Here is a 27,973-nt window from a genome sequence, read left to right as displayed (position 1 = left end):
TGTGCCTTAGCATGGCTTCCCGGAGCATCTGTTCCATGATCTTCCCAGGCACAGAGGTGAGGCTGACAAGTCGGTGGTTTCCAGAGTCCTCCTTTCTATGTAGGTACATATACACCTCATTGTGTTCTACTTTTATAAGCCCGTTTTTCACTACCTGCACATTCGTAGTGAATTGTCCACTAAAGTAGATCTTAAACTATTTTAACTTCAGGTTTTGATTACATTAATGTGCTCTTGAAAAACAAATTTCAGGGCAGTTCATATTTTTCAGACTTTATGTCAATACCTAGATTCTCCTTTAAAATGGTCATGTATTATTGGTGTTGCACTTGGTGCTTCAAATATATTCAAATTTTGCCTGCCAATTATAACAAGAAGTCACATGATGAATACTGTTTTTGAATTGCTGGGATGAAAAACTTTTATTGACAGTGTGTAGAAGCTGACCCCTGCTTTTAGTAAGAAAAGAGTTGCACTAATTCTGGAAGAAGGTAACTTGGTAGTCTTTTCTGCCTAATGAGCAAGACCATTGCCATCTTTCATCATCACCTAGTAATTATTTCTGTAACAATGGCAGTGAAACGGGGATTTAGAGTTAAAAAAACAATATTTTCCAATAACCCTTTTTTGTAATATTCTCATGGATTACGTGTGGTTTAGGTTTTGTAATGGATTTTTGGTTTTGTTTTTTCACCTGAAGACTATTTTCTCACCTCTGTAGTTGTGCTGCATCATCCTAATTTCAGGAGGGAAGCTTTGAAGTTTAATCAGAGATTTTAAGGATATGGATTGTGTCCTGTCACAGCTGGATTTGTGATAATTCAGCTGTCATGTGATTTTGGTACTGATTCTCATGTGGTTAGAAATCAAATTCTGCAGGTCTCTATTACTGCTGGTAAGCCATCCAAATATTGCATCTCTGACTGTGGCAAGCATCGGAAGCACTGCTTGATGTCTCATTGCTGGCGAAAGGAGGAAGGAAGAGCATGTCTCTTCCTGAGGTTTATTCAGAAATCAGTGACCTGAGACCAAATAATGTTGTTGTTCTTTTCTTTTTCTCTTTTTTCAAAGTGGTTGTCAAAATGTGATTTTAAAATGTACCTGTCAGTTCAGTATTTCTGGATGACCCCACTAACAGTGGCAGCCTTAGGACTCAGACAAGTAAGTTAACGTGAATGTTTACTTTGCATTAGCTGAGCTGTAGTAAATGGCATATACTTCATCTGCAGCAGCAGTGGGGGTAAATACTGTTGGCTTTGGAGTTTTGCAGACAGAGGAAGGATTTGTCAGGAGAAATGAAAAGGGAAGAAGTCAGTGTGAAACAGAGTACCGCTTAGGTCTTGTAGGGATAGGTTTTCCCCCTGCAAAGTGATCACATAGTAGCTTGGTGTGTGGAATGAACAGCTAGTGAATACTGTTTTAGATTGTATTTACAGCATTCTTGCTAGCCTATTGTAGTAAATTTAAATTTCTTTTATTCTTTGTATATACTTGGCTCTCTTTGCAGATAAGCAGCTGGTTTCTCTGCAGACACAGGTACTCTGAATTCTGAAAATAAATAAATCCTTGTGCTTAGAGAAAATTAGGATATTTTTTTTTCATTATGTAGAGAGGAAAGTACAAGGATCTATGTATCATCTAATCAGCTTTCATATAAATCTGAGTGACTGAGGAAAGGCTACCCTGTAGTCCTTTCCACTTACCTATGGGCTGCATAAATCTTACTTCAGTTTTTGGAACATCTGCTGTTTGCTTGAAGCAACGGTGAACTGCATTGGATGATGAGTTGTTACAGCTGTGTACACACTTGGCTGAGCAGTTGCCACACTATTTCATAAGCCTTGTTACAGTCCTTCCTGAACAAACAGAAGATACCATAGTTGATTTTTGTACTGAGTTTTTGCTGGTAGAGAAGATAAAGCTGTTCGCATCAATTATTCTAGTGGGGTAGGAGTGGAAATATGTTAGTTTAGGCCCTGAATTTTTCTGTTCAGAATGTATTTAGTTCTGTGTCTTTTCCTATACTTCGAAAGCTTTATGAGAATAGTTTCCTTACTTTTGGTGACTTAGCCTATGTCAAGTTTTGCTTAATATCATTAAATACCAGGTTGCTTAAAATACCAGTTGTGCCATGAACAGTGGCTCCTTTTATTCATCCTTATCCACCTACTTCAAACATGCTTACTCCTGTACCTGGCTCTGGGGTACTGTGAGAGAAAGGAGTGCTGCCAGCTGCTGAAGCTTTGTGAGCCTGTCCTATGCCTTGGTGTGAGATTTTCACACCAGGAGCTATTATGTGTCCACAGATTTATTTTTTTTTTTCTGAGGAATATTTTCAAAGTCTGTGTCTTTTTAGAAAAATCCCGTTAAGTGCTGCGCTAAACTCTGGCACTGGCTGGGTAAGGCTGTTGCTTTTGCTGGCAAAGCACAGTGCAGTGTTAAAGTTGAACCCTAGATGTAGCCTCTGAATGGCACATTTATCACTGTTTTGTGATCATTTCATTCTTGTAGGACAAAACACTGAGGTCTGTATGATTTGTTTTAGGTTAATGTTGTGGGAGAATAGCTTCAGGATTTGATCATAAATCAAGATTTATACATTAAAATGGTCTGAAGAAAAATAAACTTTTAGTGATCGGATTTTCCAAGCAATGCCTGGCAACCTAGTTACAAACTGCCAGAAGGCTTTTGTAGCGAGACGTTTGGTGTGTTGGAATTAGGAGAGTGTTTTGAGAGTGACTGTGGTGGCCACTTCCCATCGTGTACTTTGGTTCGCCCTGGCACAGCCTCAGGCGTGTGTGCTGGGTTCCTCACGGGTGAAACTGAACTGGAGAGCGCAGTCGGCTGGGTGTTCACGAGCTTTCAGTCCGCAGGACTGGGCAGAGCTAGCCCAAAACAAAAATCTGAAATGCAGATGGGATGGGTGTCGCTCCTCCAGCACCCTCTTACCCTGCAGATCTCCCTCTTGGGCTGCACTACTTGCTAATGTGAGTGTAGCCAAATATGCAGTAGAACATTTCTACTCGGTCTTCCTAAACATACAGCTTAGGTCTCATTTATCTATGTAGCTAGCGAGCTTCGTACTTTGGATAAGAGAAAATAAACGGCTGTAGTGAACCTGTGCGTACTGGAGAACAGCTGTACAAGTTTATTGTTGCATAATTGGTTTTGGTCACTTTTACTAGTAATGAATTATGAAGATTAATAGCAGGGGTTTTTTTTGTGTTTTCAACCTTTGTTTGCAAGTTCTGAAGCAGAACTGATGACTCCTTTCCCCAGTTCTGAAAATAACCTTTTCCCAATATTACGTGCTTCAGGCTGTATCCAGCAGAGGGTAGATGTGATGAATTTCGACTCTAGCTGTCTCATGTGGAAAGGCTTGTGTGCCTCTAACTTTCTGGAACAATTTTAGACTGGTATTTGAAGTAGGGAAAGGTGATTAGAGGAGAATAATGTAAAAAAGTAGTCCAGAAAAACAGTTTTTCTTTAAGTGATTTTTAGCCCAGCTGGATGATTCAGATATTCCTGACTGCATCAGGAATACTATTGCTTGGATAGATTAAAATCCTTTCTGCTGTTTCTGCTTAATAAGCATACTTCCAAAAATTATGCTGGGGAAACAGAGAGGAGAAGGCAAGGATATGAAGTATTGCAGTACTGTTTCTCCTACCCAGTTAAATTTGGTGTTCTACCAAATCTTGCACTAAGAATATCGTAATTGTGAAATGTAGATTTGTGAAGATGTCAGCCAGAAAGTAGGCAGCCTGCTGAGATGACATGATTGTATTCATGCAATTTTCAGTACGCTGGAGCGTGCAATAGGCAGCTGCGCTTTAAAACGGGGAGGGAGCAGAAAGTATTGGTGTTGCAGAGGTGAGAACGGTAAGGTTTTTGACCCTGGGGAGGTGGGTTTGGTCACAAACTGGTCTTCATGTCTTCAACTTGAATTTTATGTTAATGGCTTATATGTTTTGGAGCTATTGTTTCAGAACCAAAGAGTTTCATACAAAATAGTGTGATTTTGGCTTTCATGTTTAAGGCTTCCGCTGCAGTCCTGACTAGAAGAATTTACTGAGCTCCTCAGCATACATCTGGTATGAAATGATCAGATAATGTGGGAACACCTTATAAATGCTTATAAATATCTGAAGGTTGGGTGTCAGGAGGATAGGGCCAAACTCTTTTCAGTGGTGCCCAGCGACAGGACAAGGGGCAATGGGCACAAACTGGAGCACAGGAAGTTCCAGCTGAACATCAGGAAGAACTTCTTCCCTCTGAGGGTGACGGAGCACTGGAACAGGCTGCCCAGGGAGGTTGTGGAGTCTCCTTCTCTGGAGATATTCAAGACCCGCCTGGACAAGGTCCTGTGCAGCCTGCTCTGGGTGACCCTGCTTCGGCAGGGGGGTTGGACTAGATGACCCCCAGAGGTCCCTTCCAACCCCGAACATTCTGGGATTCTGTAACACAGAGTGTGTGTGTGTGTGGAACAACAAGATGAAGCACCTGACAAATCATCAGTGCAGAAACATCAGTTTTTAAAATAGTTGGAGGAAGCCGCCATCTTGCACAGCTTCACAGATTTATCATGAGATGAAGGTGCAGTTTTATGGTTCTGTTCAGGTTCCCCCGATGAAGTCCAAAAGGAGCAGCAATATCTTTAGTTGGGCAAATGGATGTGCTACAGTATCAGATATACTTTTCTTCAGGGTATTTATTGTAAGCACAGCCTGTCTATCCAATAGCACCAGCAGCTCTGGTTAACTGTGCTGTATGCTTACTAGTGAAATAATATGCTGTTGTATGTTGTACTCAATCAGCTCCAAAATCATGTGCAGGGCGGTATTGCTAGTCATGGCTGATATTTGATTCAGTAGCTAATACCTGGCAGAAGTACCTGAACTTCTGCTAGGCTTGTTGCTTTTCCCTCCTGAAACTCAGATGCTTATGAACCTGATTTCAGCATCCTCTTTGTAACTTCTGTCTTCCTAACTCTTTGTTCTATTATGTTGCCATCACTTTTCTCCTTTATTCTCAAAAGAAAGCATTTTCCAAGCTAAATCTTTCACTTTTTTATTCCTTTTCCCCCCAGATCTCTTCATCTGATTCTCCTTCAGAACCTCTGCTTTCTTTCCTCTGAAACATACCCTGTGTATAAATTAAATGCAGCTTTATACTTACCTGTTTCTAACTGCAGTTATTTCTACAAATTCTACTTGAGGTTGTATGAATAATAATGAAAATACCTCCCATGGAAGCGCCGTCTGGCACTGTAAACTGTCTCATTTCCAGCAACTGTTGCATGAAAGTGCTCTGGATTGCTGATTACTTTTGTAACTAAAGATTATTTGGAAAATGGATGTAACAGAATCATAGAATCATAGGTTGGAAAAGACCTTGAAGATCATCAAGTCCAACACCACCATGCCTGCTAAACCGTGTCCCGAAGTGCCACATCTGCATGTTTTTTAAACACCCCCAGGGATGGGGACTCAACCACCTCCCTGGGCAGCCTGTTCCAATGCCTGACCACTCTTTCAGTAAAGAAATTTTTCCTAATATCCAATCTAAACCTTCCCTGATGCAACTTGAGGCCATTGCCTCTCCTCCTATTACTAGTCACTTGGGAGAAGAGACCAACCTCTGCCTCACTACAACCTCCTTTCAGGTAGTTGTAGAGAACAAGAAGGTCCCACATCGGCCTCCTCTTCTCCAGACTAAATTTCCAGACTAGATTTCTTGTATTGGGGATGAATGACCTGGGCGCACTGACCTACCTTCTCAGAGTTTTGCTTTTTAGCCAGTTAGAACCTTTTCAACAGTAAAGGTGTGCTGTGATTAACACAGTTGGAGTTCTAAAATTGTTTTCATTGAGTCTTTGTTCGGCAGTGGTTTTATTTTTGTTTCATGGCAAAATTTAAAACAGAGTATTTTTAAATAATTTGTGGTTTGGAAAGGGCTTTATCTATAAATAGATATTTTATTTATTACTGCAAAGACACAAGTGTGGAAAAAAGCTCTACTTTTACTGTATAGCTCTTAATCCTGAACTGTGAAATTACTTGCATTTGCTGCTGAAAATAGAAGAAATGTATTTGTACACTGAATGTAAATCCAATAAAAAACGTATTTGTATCTAAAGATAGAAGAAAAGGTAGCCCTGCTCCTGTATTCTGTTGGGTCTGAGGGAGCAAAAGCAGGGAAACAAAAGCTTGCAGTGCTTTGGTAAGGGACAATGATCTGCACTTTCTGTCTATTGAGTCTTTTAAATTTCCAGAAGTCCAGAAAGTGAACTGTCTAACTAGTTAGGTCAATCTTCAAGTGTATTTCAGCTGGTCTGTGTACCCCAGTAGATGCTAGCTCAGGTTGTACACAGGCCTTTAGGTATTTGTTATTAGTTGTTTGCTCTCATCTTCAAATGATGTGGAGAAGTATGGGTACTTCAAGTCTTTCATCTTAATTGAAACAAGTAAAGTCACATTATTAAATGACAGTCATGCAGATAAAGCTCCAGGGGACTATGTTGAAACCATCAAATTAATTTACTGTTCTTGCTTCCTTGTTAGAATTGTTCTGAATTTTGAGCTTCTCTCTTGTTCTGGCTTCTCCAGAGGGTAGAATTAGAGATCACCTGTTAGTTGCTGCATGGATGATGGTTTCATGTGGACTTTGTGCTAGGCTGCCACATTGAACTTCGCATTCGTTGTTCCCCTTTGACATGAAATAATCCGTTTGACTGCTTTGCCACTGCTTCTGGTAAATGGAGGTTGAGCGAGTGGCTGCTGTTAAAAGGTAGCGTACTGTGTGTACAGGGGACTGTGCGTAAGGAAGTTAGTATGAGAAGTTAGTGTTAGGCTTGAACGGCATTGAGGAGTCGCTGCTGCTTAGACTCTGACAAATAGAAATGAAGGAGATGAAATGCAAATGTGCATTTGTATTGTTTGTTTAGTTAACATGGAGATGTAGACGGTGTCTGTATAGATTAATTTTAGTGAACTACTTCCATGGTGCCAGTGCTTTAGGAAGTTACACATACCTTCACCCAGCTGGAGACTGAGGTTATCGCATCTTCTTTAGAGTCTCACTTCTATCAGTTGTGATTGTGGTGTAGAACTGGGGAGGGGTGTTTCTTTTTTCTGTAGGATTGATCACAAAATGTTCTTCTTAAACCAGTGTGTACCTAAAACTATTTTCTGTGCTTCTGGGAACGCTGTAATGTTATGTTTAACTTTGTAATAGGCACAGAAAAAGTACGGCAAGCACAGGACTGCAAGGACCTCCACGTTGTAAACCCTGACTGGCTGTGGAGCTGCCTGGAGCGCTGGGACAAGGTGGAGGAACAGCTCTTTCCATTGAAGGATGATTACATGAAAACTCATAGGTAAGTGGGGTCTTGGGGCAGTAGGGGCCGTGAAAATAGGTCATTCATACAGTGATGCTAATTTGTTAATGCAGCTATAAAATAAGTTTGACAAATTCAGAATGGTGTGCAGTGCTCCCAGATTTTATGAAAGAACCCTCCACTTTTATCCATTTCTATGCTGCTTAAATTGAAGACTGTTAAGGGATCGGGAGGTAGATTCAGTAACTAGCCAAATCGGGGGAAACCTGTTGTACCAGTAGTTTCTTTAGCAGCTGTCGTTGTTAGCCATCTTCAGCTGGAGCAGCAGACCCTGTCAGTTCATCCACACACTAACATAGGGAATGCCACCAAGGCACAGGATCATTCCTGCTGCCAAATGAAGAAGAAAAATAAATGTACACACTCCCACAACATGAGAAAGTACACGTGGTAAAGTATGGCATTTTCTTCTGAGATTTGCTGATGGGGAGGAAGAGAGAAACAGACAATTATGGCAGAAAAATATGAGAGGGATTGGAAGGCATGAAGGTAGAAGCAAAAAATGGAGGAAAGGAAGTAGAGAGAGAACAGGAGGTTTGGGGACGATAAGAAAAAAGTGTTGAAGGAGAAAGGGTTAAAAATAATCAGTGCACTAGGATGACAGCAAATAGAAGGGACAGCCAAAGACTTTATTAACACAGAGGAGGTCAGAGGGCTGTGAAGAACGGTCCCTTCTAGGAGAGTGCCATAGCTAAAATAACTCATGGCAAGATACTGTAGAGCCAGCTTCTGCTTCCTGACTTGTTATCTGTTTGGATAGACTCACATTACCAGTGTCTTGCAAGCCTACTGGAGGACCTTCCATTCTATGTTTAGACGGGAAGGGGCATAGCCTGTTGGGTTTTTTCTGTTAAACTGATACTGGTGTTATTGACTGAGTAGGCTACAGATTTGCTTTCTGCTTAGAAGATGCTAGCGCTCTGAGGGCAGAATGTGCACGTGGAAGTACTCATACCCTCCGGACAGCAAAAGCAGAAATGTCTGGAAGTGAGGTCACTTAGCAAACGGGAGACTATGTAGAGACCCAGAGTCTAAAACTTAGAGGTCTAGCCTGTTTACGGTTTGACTAGAATACTATGGTTTTTAAAAGCGCTATTAATTTTTTTAATCGAACTTTGGAATGTATGTGTGGGATGTTTAACGTCAGAGGTCTGACACTGCCAAGTTCTCAGTAGAAATCTGGACAGTGCTTGTAAGCATCATTTTTTTGTTTTTAGATGAATGTCTTTCTAACCTATCTTAACTTACTCTTCCATTCTGTTGAAACACGATGCTGATTTTTTTTCTGCTTCTGCTTCAAATACAATACACCTTAACTTCATCCTTTCCCTTGCACATACACACACCCTGCGCAGTCAGTAGGACATCTATCGTAACGCAAATACTCTTACTTTATTAACCCAACGTGTGCAACTTCTTTGGTAAAGGTTTTCTCCTTAATGAAGCTGCTTGAAATAGTGATTACTGGTCCAAAGCACTTATAAACTAGGCAAAGGATGAACTCTTGAGAAAATATTTGCATATAAAATGAGCTTAAGAATAGCAAAAAAGTAAACTTGGGATCAGTTGACCATTAACTGCTGATGTTACAAGACTACTTCAGAAGTGTCCCTGAAAGCATATGGTAAAAACTCCAGTTTTGTGGCAGTTCTAATATTTGTTACAGTACAGTTTAATTGTTTTTTCTATAGCATAGGTTTCATGGTGCATAATATGCTGTTTTATCTGATTTTTTTCTAAATGATTCAGTTTGATTCCTTTTTTTTTGGTGGCATTTCATCATAGTTGTATAGTATTCCATAACAATGATTCCTGCAGCCTGATCTCTGAGTGTTTCTGCTGACACTTCTAAAATTATGGTTTAAAATGCAGCCGGGAGATCATAGGCAGCTTAATAGTAGAACAGATGAGTTTGGATGACTTGCAAATTAATACTGTGTATTTATTTTCTCTCAGAGCCAATTTGGAGAGCAAAGACTAAGTTCTGATGCAATAGCATACTTTTCTCTTTGTTGCATGTATGCAGATTGTCATGCTACTGTAGTTGTGCCATTGTTACTACCTGGAAGCAATTTTAGTAATTTTATATATAAAGACAATTTTTAAGGCACATCTTTTACTAATTTTTTAGTAGTGTAATTATGACATTTTCTATGTCTTTGCATTTTTCTGTTTTCAGTTCAGTGAGGCTTTAATGGGGGTGGGGGAGAAGAAATGTTTCTTCAGAAATTTTCCAAACCGTTTTCCCTTCCTGCCACTTTCTCCTTTAGAAAAAAGCATGTGCTCATTTTTTGCATTCTAGTTAGCTCATTTAAATTTCTAAAGCAATTTTTTTTCTGAACTTCATCCAACAGAGAGAATAGCCCTGCCACGTTTCCTGATACACACAGCACATTTCAGACAGCTCTGTTTCACCCAACACCCATCCATCCAAAGTCTCAACCTGGTCCTGAAGTTCGACTTTATGATCCTAATACTGGAAAGCTGATCAGGAAAGGCGCTCAGACCTCTGGCCAGTCGATGTACATCCAGTCTCCAGCTCCTCCCATCACCTTACCAGTCCACGGCGAACACTCGTCCTTCAGGTACCTAAAGCGTAGCTGAGTCACTTCAACTATATTTTTCAGATGCTGTAGTAAATTTAACTCTTGTTATCTTTGCATTTGATCAAATTGTCATCTTTGTGTTAGTTACTTTGTTTGCTTCCTAAAAAGCCAAGGAAATAAGTGAACACGAACAGTTGGCTGAAGTGAAATCGGCATGCCAGAATTCCAGATGATTTTGTACCTCACCTAATTGCAACTAGAAACCTCCGAACAGATAAATGCAGCGTTAACAATTCTTACAATACTGGATTGGGTTTTTGTCTATAAAATATATATGATAGCATTTGGCTTTTGTTTATAAAATATTCCTCTTCACCTAATTCCTTCAGATGGGACATCAGGTTTGTGTTCTGTTTTGAGGAATACCAGAAGTGGTGAAAGAGGGGCGTAGCTGACTGATTATTTTTAGATGAGGCTGGATGAATGAGTGCTAGTTAATAATCCTTAGATCACTGAATCAAGACACTAAAGCAGCAGGAGGAGGAGGCAGCCTGCTTTTTGAAGTACAAAGGCTAGCGTAAGGATGTTGTTAAAATTGGTGGATTTAGTTAAGCTACAACAACACTTGTCTCTTAAGGATGCATAAACTAAGAAGTGTAGCAAGACTTATTGACTCCGGTGGTAAAGAAGCATCTGTTTGAAGGCGAAGCTTTTCTCTTTGCAAAATGTGATCAAAATTCCTTTGTGCAATGTGACCAGATTACAGCAGTTGTTATAAAGTACTTCAGTTTTCCAAACAACTGCAAAAACACAAAGCACAATTATAAATACAGTTTCCTACTTTTCTCCCTCCTCTGCCATTTTTGCAGTGTATCACTTGTACAGGTTTTATATATTAGCATAGCTTGTTATGTTTCCACTCTATCTTCCTGTTGCTAAATTATTTCAACCTATGGGTGTTTCAGTTGTCATCTTTTTATAGGCTTTTTCTTATTTCAGCTTCCTTGTTTCTGTCAACACAGGTTTTGAGTCTCTCTTGTTTGTGAAGGCATCTCTGTTTCACTTCCTTTAATTGTGCCTTTAAAGTCTGTATTTTATTTTACTATGACATGTTAGATGAAGAGGAAAAACTTTGAATAATCAAGGCACAGGATGTATCCAGAGAGAAGGTGAAACGCTTTTTTGGTTTTCTTTCTTGGTTAATGTGGGAAGGATTTTGTCTAGAAATAGAGCTGGGAAGGTTGTATGTGTATAGAATTGGTCATGACACTTTCAAGATGCTTCAAAATGATGGTTTGTGTTGATATTAATGCATCATTCAATGCTTTGAAAAGAAAAGGTTTTGATATTTGTTCTACCTTTGTCAACAACTTAATGAGGAGTTACGTGCAGACGTAAGCCTATTTTTTTTTAATGGAGAGGTGCTTCTTCACTTCAACAGCTTAGAGAAAAGGAGAGAAATAGACTTCAGCTGTCATCTTAGCTGAGTTCCTCAGAGCCCCAGACAGATTTCGGGAGTGGAGCAAGACTGTATATCCTTTCTACCCCCTTATTTTGTTTTACTAAGCGTTTTATTGACTGTCAGTGGCCAGGGTTGAGATGCTTGAATCTAAAAGTGAATCCAGTTACACAGTGCTGCAACTTCACTGCATAACTAAGCAGCTGTTAAAAAAAGAGTTAGCAGAAGATACATGCAGGGAAATGGTATTTTCATCATAATTTCCTGTTGATTTGGTTCTAATGGTAAAATTAGTCACCTGTAAACACTGATCTCTTAGTTGGGGCGTGTCTGTATTCTGCAGAACAGTTCTGTCTTCAGTTAGGAGGATGAGGAGTGTCTTGGTAACATCTGAGAGGAAAGCAGTGCAGTGATCAAATACTGCTTGAAGTACTTTAATGAATGGGAAGTACACTGCAGGCAGAGGACAAAGGCTGTGAATAAGCAACAAAAAGCTGAATAGGAACAGCTTTTCTGTGTTTTGAATGAGCAAGAGATGAGACAGAAGTACTATATTGTCACCGTGCTCTGTCTTAATGCATCCATCAATGATAGCTTTCAAAAAAAGCTTCACATCCAATTTAAAAATTGATGTTGTATTTGACTTTGGAAAAAAACAACCTTAGTGCAGCAATTTGTTGGTAGAGGGCAATGTATTTTGTGCCCTGACAGACTTCATGTGCTTGTATGTTCCTACAGAAAAATGAGATTATTTGTAACTAAACTGTTGAATTTAAGCAGTTATAGCTGTTAACACTCACAACTGCTGCTGTTGTGAGTAGATGTAGTCAAAGCCTCCGATAATCTTCCTGGATAGTTTCTAAAAACTTCATCGGATTCTGAATTTCAGGCAGTGGGCAACAAAATTGCACTGCTGCAAGAGAAAACCTTTGGGGAGCTGGTAGCCGCGCGTGGCATAGCAATGGTACTCAGTCTCTTACTGTTGAGAGCAGACCTTGTTGTGCTGAGAAGATAACCTTTTGCAGGGCTGGTTGCTGAAAAGGGCTTCAAGCTACCTGAGTACTATTTCATAAGAACTGTTTCAGTTCTCACTCTTTTATTTTGGATTCAACTTGAAATATAATTTAAAATAGGATATGATAAGTTAAAATACCTACACCCAATTTGCAGTGAAACTGTCACCAGTGAGTTGCAGATGCTGGAGTTAGCTTGGTCAACGTTTCATGCGACGGGCATAGGTCTTGCCATTGTGCTCAGCTCAGACTTGAACACCTGCACTTTGCCATGGCTGTTGCATCCCAAGTGGAAGGGTGGCAAAGAGTTTGTGGCTGTATGGGAAGGGAAGGAAATGCAGTGCTGCTTGTGGCTGCTGACGGCTGTTGGGAGCTTCTGTTTGAGAACAGGAAAGATTCCTCTTTGAGAATGAGCTCTGCATGTCAGAGCTTTGATACTCTGTATGTATCTCAACAATTTGCTTTTTCATGTGGAAACAGCATTCTACAAACATTACAGTAAACGCTAAAGTTGTGACAGGTCATGAGATGTGTAGTGTAGTGTTGTCCAAAAAAATGCAAATACTAATAGTGTCTTGGACTAGAATAAAGAAAAAATAATATTACAAATTAAAGTTTAGTGAACGCTAATAATAAGCTAACAGATGAAGCAATGCTTAAAATATGGATCTAATTGACATGTGAGAAATGAAGAGGTACTCTGGTTTTAAATAATGCTAAGATGCACCAGAAGTTTGGTTTGAAAAGGTGTGTCAAGTAAATGTTCATGGCTAAAGCAATTCTTAAAGGTTCATATAAATTAATTTCACTTAAAATTTTTGTGTCTTAATTTAGATGCTCATTGTTACAGTTGTTCTTGTCTAATGTTACCAGTCTTGTTATAACAGCAAAAATATGAAGTACCAAATGGAAATCATGAATGGAATTTAAATATTTTTAACGTTTTTGTTGTGATAATGCTATTTTAGCTTTTGCCCTGATGCTGTATGAATGAAAGTGTTAAGATGCCTGTGACTTCCACACGTGTTGAACCCACCCTGCATGTGGTGAGTTCTAGCGCACGTGCATATCCTTGCGCATGTGAGGCTGGCAGGTGCCAACCCACCTCTGCAGGGTGAAATACGGTATGATTTTTTTAAAAAGTACTCATGAATCTCATCTAATTAGAAATAAATGTAAATTTCTGCATTTGTGTGTCTTTAAATTTTAATCAACATAACAAGCAGCTGAAAATGTAAAGCCTGAAAAATGTCTTTGGTAAAATAAAGCTGTTTCTTTCAAACCTTTAAGAAGTCTTTGTTTTATATTGCTTTTTGGAATGATTTGGTGAGAAGTCGAGTATTTTTTATCTAGTAGCAGCTGGAAAATACTGGAAAAAAATCTGAAAGAAGTGTTTAGAAGCTATTAATATGGTTATTTTACAGTTAATACTTTCGTAGAATACTGTAGTAAAGAATGATCTCGCATTCTTGGGGGGATTATTTTATTTTTTAACAGTGGTGGAGTCTTCAAGACTATCCTGAGACTTGTAGTATTTCTGCATATTATTGCTTCAGACTAAAGAAGTTCACAGGTATGCCTAGTCTTGAATGTAGTTATCTCCAGAAAACTGTCAATACAGTTTTTATTGAATAATGGTGCAAAATAATTCCTGCCTTTGCTACCCATTGAGGTGAGGGTCATGTTCTCGAAAGTGTTCAAATGAAGAATATAAATAAGAGTACGATGATACAGAAATGGCAAAAAGAAGAGTTCTTGCTGTCATCAGTATGATAATGTGGTGTTAAAAAATTACTGGATTTATTTGTAGTCTAAGAAAATCTGCTTGGCTGCCTGCTACAAAGAACTTGTGTATAATTCTTGTTATGGTCAAGCTGGTCATGTTTTTAATACAGTTGTGTAAGATGCTTGTATCTTTTGCTTTGTCATTCCCTGTTTTACTAAGAGTCTAAATACCATCACCACCTTTCTTTTGGCTAGGGGTACCTATTACAAAGGCATCGAAATCGTATTTTAAAAGATCCTTTTGGAAAATATACTGGAATGCTGTATTTTTTTTTTTTTCCTTTTACCTGTGTAAATTATTGTCTGAGAGCAGTTTAATAGCAAGAGAAAACTGTGTGGTCTTGTGAAACAGAAAACATTTAGTAGAGGGCGAAAAAGAAAAAAACACCATTAAGCTGTGATGAAAATCTCTAACAGATAAGTGGTTTGATTAATTCATTTCCACAGCATCTGAATCGTTGTTTTGGCCTCATGGGAAATTCCAGTGTGCAGAAATAGCAAACTGCAAAGGGAAACGTTTCTACTGTGTTGCTGAGCACTGCTGAGCTGATGGGGCTCTTCTGCGGCAGGTAGCACAGCAATGGCTTCGCTTGCTTTCCCCACCACCCCCAATTAAAAAAAATAAATTCACATCTCATGCACCTATCCATGGGATCTGAGAGGAGAGAGATGTGTGTTTGGGAAGCGTGAGCCCTCAAAGTGAGCACATTTGACAGCTTCGGGTGGCTTTCAGATTTCGTACATTGTGGGATTGCAGTACTGATGTAGAGAAAAACCGTGATATTTAGATGACTGTCTCACGAAGCTGTCAAGTTCATGAGAGGAGAAATTATTTTGTAGAACCTTACCTGTTAGTTGATTTACATAAATTAATAATGGCGCTTTTGGGTGGGGCTGCTGATCTAAAGCTGTTTCTTGAAAATCCAGGCTTGACGCGAAGCAGCCGTCCTGTGCTGAGACTCTTGTCAGCAGAGACGATGCTGTACCCTTGCTTAGTTGCCACCACCCGCAGAAACAGCTTGATGGTGTCTCACCTGGTAGTTACAGCTTGAATCAGCTTGTGATTTCAAAAACGGTCTCTTATCCTTGCTTGTGGTAATCATTCCCCACACACACAATCTGGTAGCTAACGTAAAGAATTCGTGATCCATGAGCTTTATGACCCGAGATCTTTGATGCGGAGCTGCCGTAATGTGTTCCGGGAAGTCAATGTGACAGCCCAGTAGTCATGGTTAAACTGTGTTGTGTGGCACTTTTAGCTTCTCCAAGTCTATATTGGTTAAGTGACAGTCACAGAAAAAAGTTACACCAGAAGGGTAGGAGTCTCCTGCTGTTGTTCTAGGTGTTGTCTATGTTTCTGTTACTATTATAAAGCAGTTCCCATGAAGTTATGATTATTTTATCCATTTTTGTGAACTTTTTGACATTCCTTTTTGTATCTCTGTGTTCTGGTTAAATACAGTAACTAACAAAGTAATAAAATACAGGCTAAGAGAAAATGCTACCCTATCTGAATACACTAGCCAAAAAGAAATACGGTCTGGTTTGCATCTCATCTAGGCTAAGCATCTGGGAAGTGTCTGAAGACTGAGGCTGCAGAAATGAGCTTTCTGCTTGCAGACCTCTTGTCTGTAAGGCTGAGAAGTAGAAAGGTACACTAGAGACTTTAGTATACAAGTAGAACATAGATCAGGAAAACAATATTAGAATGTAAGAATTGTTTCCTGGATGAGAAGTGTCAAGTGAGAGGCGAACTCCACTTGAGCACAAACCTTAGTGTTTTAAGGGCAGTGCATCTGCAGGTACGGAAACTCTTGGCTTCAGGAAAGGTTTGATGGGTTTTACTAGTGCAATGGGAAGGCAGGAGAGCGCGTACACCTTGTCTAAGGTAGAATAAGAACTTAAGCCATCAGACTGAAAATAAAAGCAATCATTGGGAGACTTGATCTTTCTTCTGTTTATAAAACCAGAACCCTATTAAGCAAAGTCATAGATATTCAGCAGTCATAAATTGTTTGTAGGATTTTATTTCTAGATAAGCTGTAAATCAAGTAAATCTTTCTTATGTGGGACCCCTGAAATTTTTCAGAGTTGTTCAGCCACATCAGCAGCAGATGTTCGAAGAAGATGACCTACCAGTGAGTGAGAATGAAGAGCAGCCTGGTCCATCTAAGCGGAAACGCCAGCCAAGCATGTCTGAAACAATGCCCCTGTACACCCTATGTAAAGAGGATTTAGAGAGTATGGATAAAGAGGTGAGCTTCACTAATTCTGACAGGTTTCTAACCTAATGATTTAGTTATGCATAACAGTTTAACTTCTGTTAAATAATGCATGTATGTGAACTGACCTTCTGTGCTACTCCAGTGAATGGAAATGAAAGCCACAGCAAACTGGGAAGTACAGTTTAGTCTAAAATGCAGCTGTGTTCTGCAAAGCAAAGTTGGGTTAAGGAATGGGAGTACTCTTGTGTGTGTGTAGGCATTTAAAGCAGATCTTCAATGAAGTATAGCTTTGTCACGCGAAACGTTGTCACATTTTCTGTGTGTTTATGTTTGCCAGGTGTCACTTTAAACTTTCTTTATTTTTAAATTTTCAAATGCTCTGGACAAAATCAATGGTGGTATGGCAGAAGAGAGGTCTGTGGACATAAAAGGCGCAGGCTGTAGAGAAGATCAAAGAGCCAAAGGGGAGCATGAGGCCTCATTATCCATAGACGTGTAATTACAGTGGTGTTAAATCATAGCTGTCATGGTTCTGCAGGTGAAGGGAGCATTCTGTCATAGTGAACTGCACTTTTTTCATACAAAAGCAAGTGGTTTGAAATTTGCTGTGGACCTCTAGCAGCTGCTTATTTTTCACTTCTCTTTGTGTGCACTTTTTTCAAATGAGCCCCAATCTTGCATAGCATTTAATGATACATAGAAGAAAAAAAACCTGTCATTGCACACCATGTTTTCATGAATTCATGACATTGTTGTTGACTTTGCTATAAAACCTAGTGACCCTGGAACTTAAATCCGTCTTTGAGTTTAAATCGTTCATTGGGGTGGCCACAGGAACATGCAACTTGCCAGTTTCTGGCAGTAAGCTGATTCCAAAGTTCTAGCTGTAAGAAGCTTCAAGAGTTATCTTCAGAAAATATTATAAAAGTGTGAGAAGGAAACTGCATACTTCACCAAGGAAAGAAGGAGTTTTTATATATGTATAGTGTGATGTTGAGATGTGCTGTTGCTAGAGGGGTCCTGGAGGAGGTTTGGGCTGGTATTCTTGAGAAAGGTCCAATAATTTTCAACCACTGTGATAATCTAATCTGAATTTCAGATGAGTGCAAGCTTTTAACTGTACCTGGTAATTCTCAGAGTTGACGAGTTTTGATTTCTTTTGCTTTTTGTTCCAAAGTATTTTGCCCGTTTGATCTCAGACTTTGACAAAACCCAGTATTTCTTCTTGTTGTGATGCCAGTCCCTGAATCTGTCTCTTCCTTCTGTGTTGTCGGTGGTACTTAAAGCAAATTGTTGTTATGGGTTGTTTTTGTCTGCTAACATTTTTCTAATGGCATGGCTTTTGGAAAACATTAATGAATTGCTGTTGCGATGTGTGCGTGAGCCAAAAGAAAGTGTGCATGTTTTCCAGCATTACTGTGTGAAGTATTTATTGTTTATTTTAAAGATACTGTTTGGACCTTTGTAAAAATCTGCAGCTTCTGATGCTGTTCGTTTTGTGATTGATTGCTCACTATGCTGCTACAATTAGACCAAAGAAATTAGTTTTCTACCTAAACTACAAATACAAACAAATTATGATGATTTGTTTTTAAATTATGCTCGCTCTTAAGGTGCGTATTATGTTTGGACAGTAGACTACGTAAACCTCGGAACAAATGAAGCCTGCATTCCTGTGGATTATTTTTTCATAGTTAGCTTTGGTTCCAGGAATAGGATTTGAAGTTGTAGTTGCTGCCAAAAGGTTTCCTTTCTACCAGGCTCTGTTCCCACCCCGGTCTTTATTAAATATACATTTCTCTGATCCTTGGGCAGCTGAACCAGTAGAAACTCTTCACTTGTTTTGGTGGTTTTTTTTTTTGCGGGGGGTGGGGGGAGGAGGATGGTGTTGGAGAGTTGGGGGGGGGGGGGTGCATGTTTTGGGTTTGTTTGGTGGGAAAGGGGTGTGAGAGCATCTGGTGTTTTAGATCCCCAACATGGTTTGATCAGGGATCAAACATTAGCACTGACATGAAGAAGGGAGCTCAGAGGACGTATATGGAGGAGTTTGAACTGGACATGGTAGTGCCAGCAGGTTGTCTTCTGGGAGCTGACTATAGAGAGAGCAAAGGGAGACTAACCTTTGTGGACTAGCCTTGGGACTGCTAGCTTCACCTTGATAAAAATAATGTATTTGTGCACAAGAGATGCAATGTAAGTAATAAAACAGGATTTTGTGCCATTGTGTGGGAGTACACTTACAAAACAGTGAGGGGGGGACATGTGGTAACTAATGTAGCCCATAAAATATAAAAGTTTAGTGGAACAGGCATAGAAGATTTTGCTGTCAGGAACATTACCGAATAAAGTGAAAATAATCTTGATAAGCATTGTCTGTTCGTTCTCAGGTCACTCTGACACTGTGACTAGTTTCATTTCCACAGAAGGGTGTTCACCTGCATCTCGTTCTTTACCAAAACACGTTAAAGGGTGAGAACCTTTCTGCAGTTATGTCACTAAGAAGTGTGAGACTTCTGCTTTCTGCCACAAAAATCTTTGGCTTCATTTGTATCCGTTCAGGTGGCTATGCCAGCTGCAAGATCTCCAGCTGATTGCAGCCTACCTTGGTGGAGCGAGTTTCAGTCACAGTGGTGATGTCTGGCTCCACAACTACAAGGGCTAGTGCTGAGACTGTTGGGGTTAGGAGTGCCTGGTCCAAGGAGAGCTAAAGTGAGTTACGGTGTGACTTTGCAGTGTAAGCCAGCCCAAGTCCCAACTGCTATGTTCCTGCCCCTGAGCCATTGTTGATAATCATGGAACCATACGGTAAGCCAGTTCAAGGAGCTGGTTTAGTCAAAAAAGATCACTTTCCAGTTTAATCTTCATCATTACCAGCTTCCTGAAATAACTCAGAATTACCACTGTGAGTGCTAGTGCCAGGAGCAGGCGGAATATGGAAAGAGCTGGGAGGAGCGGTGAAGGCAGAACTGCGGCCTTCTAGTTTTAAAACTGCATCCTCAGTATTTCTGCTGAATCCCCTGGCAAATTCATATAAGGATTTTTACTAGATCAAAAGGAGTCTTCTAGTTTTAGGCACTGGAATTTTTTTCAATGAAATGGGGAAATGCGAGCGTTTGTATACTGTTCCATGGACATAATAAGCCATAAATAACTGCGCTTAACATGGAAAGGAAATCTTGCTTTTGCTTTGCAAAAGTCTCTACAAAGGCCACACAGCAATCAGAATTTGTGTGTAGTTTCTACATGGGAGAGTTATGTTAGAAGAATCAAGGTGGAAGCCAATAAAGAGTTTAATTATGATTTATTCCCAAATTAAATCCCTTTCCATCCTATTTAAACATCTGTTTGTCTCTTCGTAGTAAAAAAGCAGTATCTGTTCCAATATTCCATGGGGAAGAATTGCCATGGATAGGCATCTCTGATAAAATTTGATCTTACATGGATTTCTTTATCTTCTCTTATTATTTTAGTTGTATTTTGCGGTGGGTACCAAGAAGTCGAAGGAAATGAATACCATCCCTGCTATTAGGTTGCAGTTTAAGGTCACTGAGCCTTTTGTATCTTTTCAGTGCCAAAGATCTGGGAGACCAGTTCCAATGGTAGCTGCTATTCCCTTGGACGTGAGGGACAGTTTGAACTTTAGAAAGTGCAGGAAGAGTATTCGATGTAACAGGATTGCTGTTCAAAGGGCAATTGTAAAATCGGAGTGAGTGCCTAAGTAACGGATGCCTACTTGGGAAATACACCCCCTGCTAATGCTGCTGCCTCATAGTTGAGAGATTCCCCCCCCTCCCCCCCCCCCTTCTTTTCTGTACTAGCTAGCCACAGATGCTTTGCAACTGATGCTGCTGTTTGCTATGGTATGGTAAAGGGAAGCAGATTTTAATGCTGCCAGTTAAATCAGCTTGTTTATGGTCATTTTTAAAGGCATGGATAAATTTTTATTTCTAAATAACTGGTTATCTGATATATAACCTGCCAAAGATTACTCTATGAATATGCTGCTTAAATCAGATTGTACCTAGTATGCTGTAATCTTCATGGTCTTGTTGCTGGCTTCACTAAAGGGCAAGGATTGAAAACCATCTTTAAAGCAGAGGTTTCCTACCAATTAAAAGCAGTCAATAATAACTGACTAGGAATATTTCTTGTCTATAGCATAATACCTGTTCCAGGATGACCTTTGTTTTCTCAATAATCTCACTTACAGGGAAGGTTACTTTTCCCTTCGTTGGCTGTGTTGGAAAGTACCTGTTGCGGTAGCCTGTGCTGTAGGGAGAGAGAGCTGGGCTGTCTGCAGGTCTTCCCGTCCCCCGTTACAGCAGGGGTCCGCTTGCCCACCTGCTGAACAGGAGGTACAGGACTCTTCATTGCGTGCTCGTGGTGTGATTGTGTCATCATCGTACTGCCCGTGGGCTAGGTGGAAGTTGCTGACCTACCTAGTGTTGTGCAGATCTGCTGTCGTTTACTGACAAAAGCCAGAAAGTGGAATCCAGGCTTCAGATGACTCTATTTCCAGAAATAAGATTTATATCTAAAGCAAGTTGCACCAGGGAAGGTAATGGTATACAAGTCATGTGAAGACGTACATATGTCTTTCCATTCGTAACTGATTATCTCAGTACAGGGTAGTGTGCAGTTCTCCTTCCCAGAGGTTACTCATGGATCATCTTCTGAAGTTATTTCTTCAGAATTCATTGAGAACTGCTCCTGTGAACTTCCAGCATGTTGATTCCTTTCTGCACTAATACAATTACTTATATATTTAAAGAAGGCCAGCAACAAATGACACATGGTTGGTATTTAATAAATTCTGTTAGTCTTGCTGATTTAGAAATTGTTTTTACTGAAGTTAAACTATTGTTAATTCCTTTTCACTGAGGATGGTTTTCTTCTGAATTTGTATTCTTAAATAATATTTGGAGAATCCCTTATGCAGATGGGCTAGTATCATGTCCAGTTACCTAGTCAAGTTGATCTAACCTTAATGGTGTCATGTACTGAGTGCTATAAATAAGCAGTGTTTGTTTTTACATACTAATTGCTTCCTAGTGGACCCTGACTTTGTATATCTGTAAAATTTATTCTTTCTTTGTGGATGTCTGTTGCAGACCCAAAAGGTGTTAGTTTTGGGGTTTTTTAGGCCCATGCATTGTGCTAACTTCTTTTAAAAATGTTTAATTGAATGACCTTTGTATAATCTTGAAGATTTTCCCTTTCGCAATCACTGTCCCTTTCATAATACGGTTGATGTTCTTGTGTGTAATGAATCACTAGTCCAGGAGAGAAGTAGACAAGACTTTTCATTCCTCTCTTCCTTTTGGCTACAAATTATTCTCTTGTCTGTTCCTTGAAGAACTGTGGCTGGCAGTGCAGATCCTTTATTTTATTTTTCAGGTGCTTTCTAATTCACCAATCAGTGTAAATTGTAGAAACACATAGAAAGATTCCAAGATGCTCCCTTATAAAATGCCAGTGATGAAGGAAAAATAAATGACCCTCTTGTCTCTGGTTTTTTTTTTTTTTCCTCCCCTGTGAATTATGAGCCTGTGCTGAGCTCAAGATCCTGTTCTCTCTTTCTCATATATAGGCTGCTGCCACATCTGTGGTCGACTGGAAGTAAGAGTAGAAGACAGCCAGCCATAGGGGCTTGTATCTGTCACTGAACGCTTGCAGGACCAGTCTTAGGCAGGTGGGAAGTTCAAGAAAGAGCTTCCAGTAAGGCAGGAAGATTTAAGTAAGTTTAGTAAGGCAGAAAGATTTCTAATTACATTTTGCAGTGCGTTCTCATCCAAGATGGCCTGGGATTACAAATATCCTGGAACAGCTGTGCACATGTAATCTACTGGTTGTATGATCCTTGTGTTTCTGTGTTTATTACTGTATTTTTGTCGGGGTGTTTTGAGAGCAGCATCTATATCCTGTCAGGTGTCATTATCTCTGCCATCGAAGGTAAAATATTTTGCTGGTTTAAATTCATCTCGGTTTGGGACTTGGGCGAGGGGAAGAGAGGGAGTGAATCTGATACCGTTCAGACCTCCAGCTTTCCCATCTCTTGCTTCGGTTAGTGGAGCTGCCGCGATTCCTACCATCTGGCTGGATACACACTTAGCAGCTGCAGAGTGACCACATTGCAAAGGTATGCTCTGTGCATCAGTGCATTTAAGTATACAGATTTTTCTGGAGTGGAAATTGCCTAATGAACTACTACTTGCATCAAAGTGGTTCCATTGAATTGGTACATATTCTGCACATTCTTTTCATTTTAACTAAGTTGGAATTTATGTGCCCTATATAAAGACTGAAATTGCAACATTCTGCTTTTATGTAAGGCCATTTTGTCACTCTGCATTTTGGTTTCGTCTAAGCTGATTTATCTGTTAATTTCTGTTTTGCGTTTGAAGTTAGTGGCTACACCATGTGGTGAATTAAGAGGCAGTGGTTTTTTCCTTCAGTTTAGTGAAAGCTATTATCTCAGTAAGTGGTTAGCCTCTTGGTTGGTTTAAAAATACGAATTTAACGTGGAGGATGTGGTCTCTGGTGCAAAATAATAGCTGCCTAGGGCTCACTTGAACACCGCATTGCACATTAACAGTTCTTTTTCCACAACTACATTTCTCATAAAACATTTCTTGTGTGACACCTTAGCACAGCATGTCATAAATTGTGCAGATGCTAAATTTAGTTAGCAGCCTATTCTTATAAATTGCATCCTTTTCTGAAGTTAAAAGAATGATCTTGTGTGTATACTTGCTGTTGTCAGGGATTGTCATCCAGGCACCTTGGTGCTTGGAAGTTAGGAGGGCTGCTTTACGGTTGTTAGACCACTTCCACTCAAACTGAACTTTTAAAAAAAATTTTTTGAGGTAACTATTGGTGAAAGTGTACATATGGAGAAATATCAAAGATAAATGCGCTGCTCTTCATCAGAAAATGGAGACAGGTAGAGGCTGTATGAGAACGATTTGCCAAAACATCTTGTGGTATAACAGGCTGGAGGACACTCGGATTGGCTGGCCTTGGTCCGCTGCAGGCCTCGGTGCTTGCCGGTGCTGGCTGTCTGCTCACCCACGGCCCCCCATCACCAGCCTTCACACGCCTGCTCCCGCGTCCCCTCTGGCCCTCGTGCTCCAGCCAGCTGCTTCCGCACGGGAGAGCAGGGACCACGGAAGCTGGAGAGACTCCAGTTCTCCAGCCGTGCCAGCTTTTCATTCTCCGTGTGGAGTGCTTATTACCAGATGGCTTAACCCGGCGAGACTTCAATGTGTTGCTTGCTTGCTTTCACTCCAAGGTTAGTTTTCTGGAGAGAAATGGTGAGGCTGTGGTGCTAGGAATCAGGGTGCAGGTTTATCTTCATGGAGCACTTGCTGTGGTGTGGTGGCTAGCTGATGCACCAGGAAAGGTTATTTCGTTTTGTAATGAACGTAGCCGAAAGCTGTTGTAAAACAAGGAAAGTATTTTTACTGCTTTCCCCTGTTTAAGACTTTGACATTTGCGTGTCTCTAATATGGTTAAATAACACAGAAGTAATTGAACATTCAAATATTATAGTGTTAAAGCAATTATTTCCCCCATACCTCACCTAATTAGTAGAGAAAGCTGAGTACAGTTGTCCAGTACTACTTTTAATAGTTTGGCAATGAGAATCAGCAGTGTAGAGTGAAGAGATCTGTACAGTGGGATGGAGAGTGGAAAGATGAGCACTTAAAGGAAAAGTAAGCTGGATATCACTCATTTGTTTCTGCCTTTCTTTAGGTTTTGCTTACAAGAATTAATTTTCCACTGAAAAATGGAAACAATTCTAAAAAGTAGCAATTATCTTCTGTTCATTTTTAGTTACAGTAGATATAAACGTATGGAAAAAAAAAGAAATTCGGTGTTGGTCATGTTAAGTTGTAGGTAAACCATCCTGACCAGAAACATTGACACTGTAGCTGTTACTCAGCTAATTGAAAGAACACCAAAAGAAATGCAGTGTAGATAAGGCTAGTGAAACTAGAATGGATTATCAACATGTGAAACATGGTTTTTCCTTTATTTTTAGTGTGATATTTATCTGCAGACCATTAGTTTATGCACGAGTTGTGTAAAGCTAGTTATCTGCTAGTTCTTGTTTATTAAGAGGGCGTCATGGTCCAAGCTTGCCCTAGCAGCTTTTGCAAGTGTTTGTGAAGAGGATTTTTCATGTAATACCACTTTTTACAAGGAGACAACTGGTTACCAAAATAGGAAAAGGATTTTTATCTAATTTGGTGTTACCTCAAGTAGGCAATCAATTTTGGACAGCTTTTTTTTCTACACAGGTTGCTTAGAAGACATTATTTAAGCACAGTTTCTGGTGTACTTGGACATCTTACTTTTTTTTTGAAGTTGTTTTTATGAGTTTATGCTATGAAGGAGTATGGGAAACATATTGGTACCTTTTGACATTCAGATGGCACACTGTATTTTGTAGACAAAAATGGAAACTACCTAGATATGTAAGGATTAGTTTGATGGCACTCATGACAGGTTGTTAATTAAAAGGTGACGCTATTATAAAGAATCTTGTACAAAATGAACACAATCAGTCAAATTCTTGGCTGGTCAAGCTATTGTTAGGACAAAATAAAAGAAAACGTATGATTGAGACTGATTCACTTTATTATGCACAGATATTTGAAAGGGTGTTTTAATCATTAGGTAAGTACGAATGGTTGTGCTATAATAGATATTATTAATGGGCTGCACCAAATGGGCGTCAACTAAAGAAGCAGTCGTGCTGGCTTCAGAGCTGACCTCTTTTTAAGGAATGCGATAAAATTTATAGTAATAAGATTGCCTGAGTTTTGTGTGGATTTCCCTGTTTATTCTATGGACAGTCAGTTAAAGATTCATTTGATTATCTTGTCAACAAAGATACTTCTGCCATGTTACATATTCTTCATACTTTTCTGATACAAGTGACCATTGATTCAGATCCTCTGCCATTCTTCCAGAAGTGTTCTCAAAATTGTTTCACTGGAAGTAATCTTGGGTGCTTAGAGGATTTTCTCATAAGAAAAATAGTTTATTTTTACGTGTTGCTATCATTCTGCTAAACACAGAATAAAAATTATTATGCAAATGAGATTAAATCTAAGCTCTGTGTGTTTCTGCAGATATGAAAAAATTCTTTTGCTTTTAAAGTATGCCTGGTTATATAGCAAATGCTTTATTGTATGGTTATTCCATATGAGACAGCAAGTAGATCTCTAAAGCTTCCACCTATAGAATGTATGTACAAGGTGTTAAAGTGGAGGTTGGTTATTCTACAGGGAAGAAGGCTTTACCTTACATTCTACTTGGTTTTTCTATGAACGCTGAGAGTACATTCTGCATCTGCAGCCTTCTCTGCTTGGCCTTAGTGAAGAGAAGCTGTGAGCGTTTCGACTGTTGTCTCGCTCACTGAAAATGGGGCAAAACTTCTTCAGAGTTCAATAACCTCATTTTAACATATGTGTCTGCCTCCATATTTGAAATCACATGCAGCTAGGCTGTCAACACTAATTGGCCACAGTTAAGAATGAGTTGTCTGAGCCACATTAAACAATTTGCAGGCTGATCCCTAACATAATTCTGAGCAGCTGCGCATAGGGCCTGACTGTGCCTAACACTTTTTTACATTTAAATTCCAGCTATTGCTCTCTGTGAGGGATATTTAAGCGTCTGCTCAAGCGCTGGTTTGAGTCTGAACTGTTTCTTCATAACTGTCTTTTTTTCTGTTGTATCAAGATGCCCTGATAGTTTATTTCAACATAAGAATAAATATAACTAGGCAATATAGCATAATATACGTTAAATGCTATGGAGAATGTTTACAAACACTTGCATAATGCTACTCTGCTGCATTTACAGATTTAATTTGTGTTTTGAATTCTGGGGTTATAAAAGTGCAAGTCTGTTTTGGTGACATAAATGCCAGGTTATTTTCAAATGCAGCATTGAATGACCATTTGTAGCATTACCCTTTAATCAGCTCTTTTTGATCAGTTATCATAAGGTGGCTTGTTTTCAAATTGAAACTATGCAGAATTGCAATTGCTCACTGCTAAGACCTCTTGGAGATAAATGGTCTTTCTTTTGCTTTGGTAGTCTTCGTTCTTGTCAGGTGCTAGCTTCAGAGAGCACTGAATATAGCCCTGCAGCTCTGCCTCGGTGATAGTTCCGCAGCTGCAAGTGACCTAGCCACTCTGTCAGCATCCCCAAGAGTACTTCCATTCTGTATACAATTTTAACAGAGATAATGGAAAGCTGCAGAACTGGAGCCCTCTACTGATGTAAAAAATTCCCTGCTGCAGTGCAGGCACAAAATAAGTAATCGAATGGCCATGCTGCTCTAACTTTTTCATGTCTACAATAGTGGTATTAACTTTAGATTTTGAGAGAATGCCGTTACTCTATAGTGTTATGGCTTTTGTATACGTACTTGCACTTTGTTTGCCACAGGCCAGAGTCAGCTGTAGATAATATTCTCTGTTGCTCCTCATAGCAAATATGATGATAGCGCTTTCTCTGGGATGAATGCAGACAGCTGCCTATCTCAGATATTTTAGCGCTGCAGCATCAAACTTGCTTCATCACAGAGGTATTGAGGACTAGATATAGCTGGCATACCACGACGCAGAGATCATATCAGAACCTGCATAGCATTCCTCACCTTAGTGTTGAGCTTGTTGTAGACATTGACCACTCTTCAGCTGCTGGGCTTGTCTTTCACCATGTTTTCGATTAGATTTTTTAAATTATTTTTTTTTCCTGTAACTTATTCCATGCCTGATTCTGGCTGTTGAGTGGGCTAGCTGCACAGGACTCTCACACATACACAGTGCTCATATTTCTTCACTAGTTCACTTAAAAGCTATATGCTTGATTGTACAGAGTCTTTTTGCAGTCCCATCATCCAATTCAGTGGAAACCATTTCAAAACTGACCTGTCTTCACTGTCATCTGTAAGTTTCTAGTGAAGCCAGTTCAGAAATAGCTTTCCCCATGCTCGTCGCTTGAGGTGGCTTTGTTGGCTTGGATGCGTTGATAAGTGTCTCTTGGCTCTTGTGATAATGAGACAAAACTTACTGAAGAGAGAAGTTCATTGACAACCAAGCAATGCTTCATGAAGCCAGCTGATGTCTGGCAATGCTGATGCTAAACTTCAGTTAAAATTAGTAAGTCATGGCAAATCCAAGCTGGCGCTGCTTATAGCTAGCTTGGATCAGGGTGGGTTTACTAGCTTGTTCATAGAATGTGTGGTTAAATCTATGCTGAACACAGCATATCTGTGTTTAGATAGCAGTGTTTTGAGCTAGTAAGTCCTACTGTATCCCAGTTGCTCTACATAGTGGTAGTTTAAGTTCCTTTGCAGTTGAGATACCTGCACTTGAAGATAAATGAAAGAAGATTTTTGCCTGTCTTTTGTTCTCACCTTAGTATTTTCAATTTCACTTAGTAGACTATGGCTTTTGAACAGCTTAGTGGGATGCTGAACAAAAAATTCAGGAGTTCAGCCTTTGAAATTGAAAAAAACCCTT

General features: G+C 39.7%; 1 protein-coding gene across 2 annotated transcripts in view; it reads left to right on the top strand.

Annotated features, from left to right (window-relative positions):
• Positions 1 to 27,973, top strand: part of CTDP1 (CTD phosphatase subunit 1) — a 125,290-nt gene that overhangs the window by 36,900 nt on the left and 60,417 nt on the right. For both annotated transcript variants that reach the window (XM_075417041.1, XM_075417042.1), the window contains exons 9-11: positions 7,237 to 7,378; positions 9,754 to 9,984; positions 16,292 to 16,457. In XM_075417041.1, the coding sequence (XP_075273156.1) occupies positions 7,237 to 7,378; positions 9,754 to 9,984; positions 16,292 to 16,457 (539 nt within the window). The remainder of the gene's footprint in view (positions 1 to 7,236; positions 7,379 to 9,753; positions 9,985 to 16,291; positions 16,458 to 27,973) is intronic.

The sequence above is a fragment of the Opisthocomus hoazin genome, chromosome 3, assembly GCF_030867145.1.
Source record: "Opisthocomus hoazin isolate bOpiHoa1 chromosome 3, bOpiHoa1.hap1, whole genome shotgun sequence".
In the NCBI taxonomy this organism is placed as follows: Eukaryota; Metazoa; Chordata; class Aves; order Opisthocomiformes; family Opisthocomidae; genus Opisthocomus; species Opisthocomus hoazin.
The sequence above is the reverse complement of the archived record's forward strand: the minus strand, read 5'-3'. Positions and strand labels throughout refer to the sequence as shown.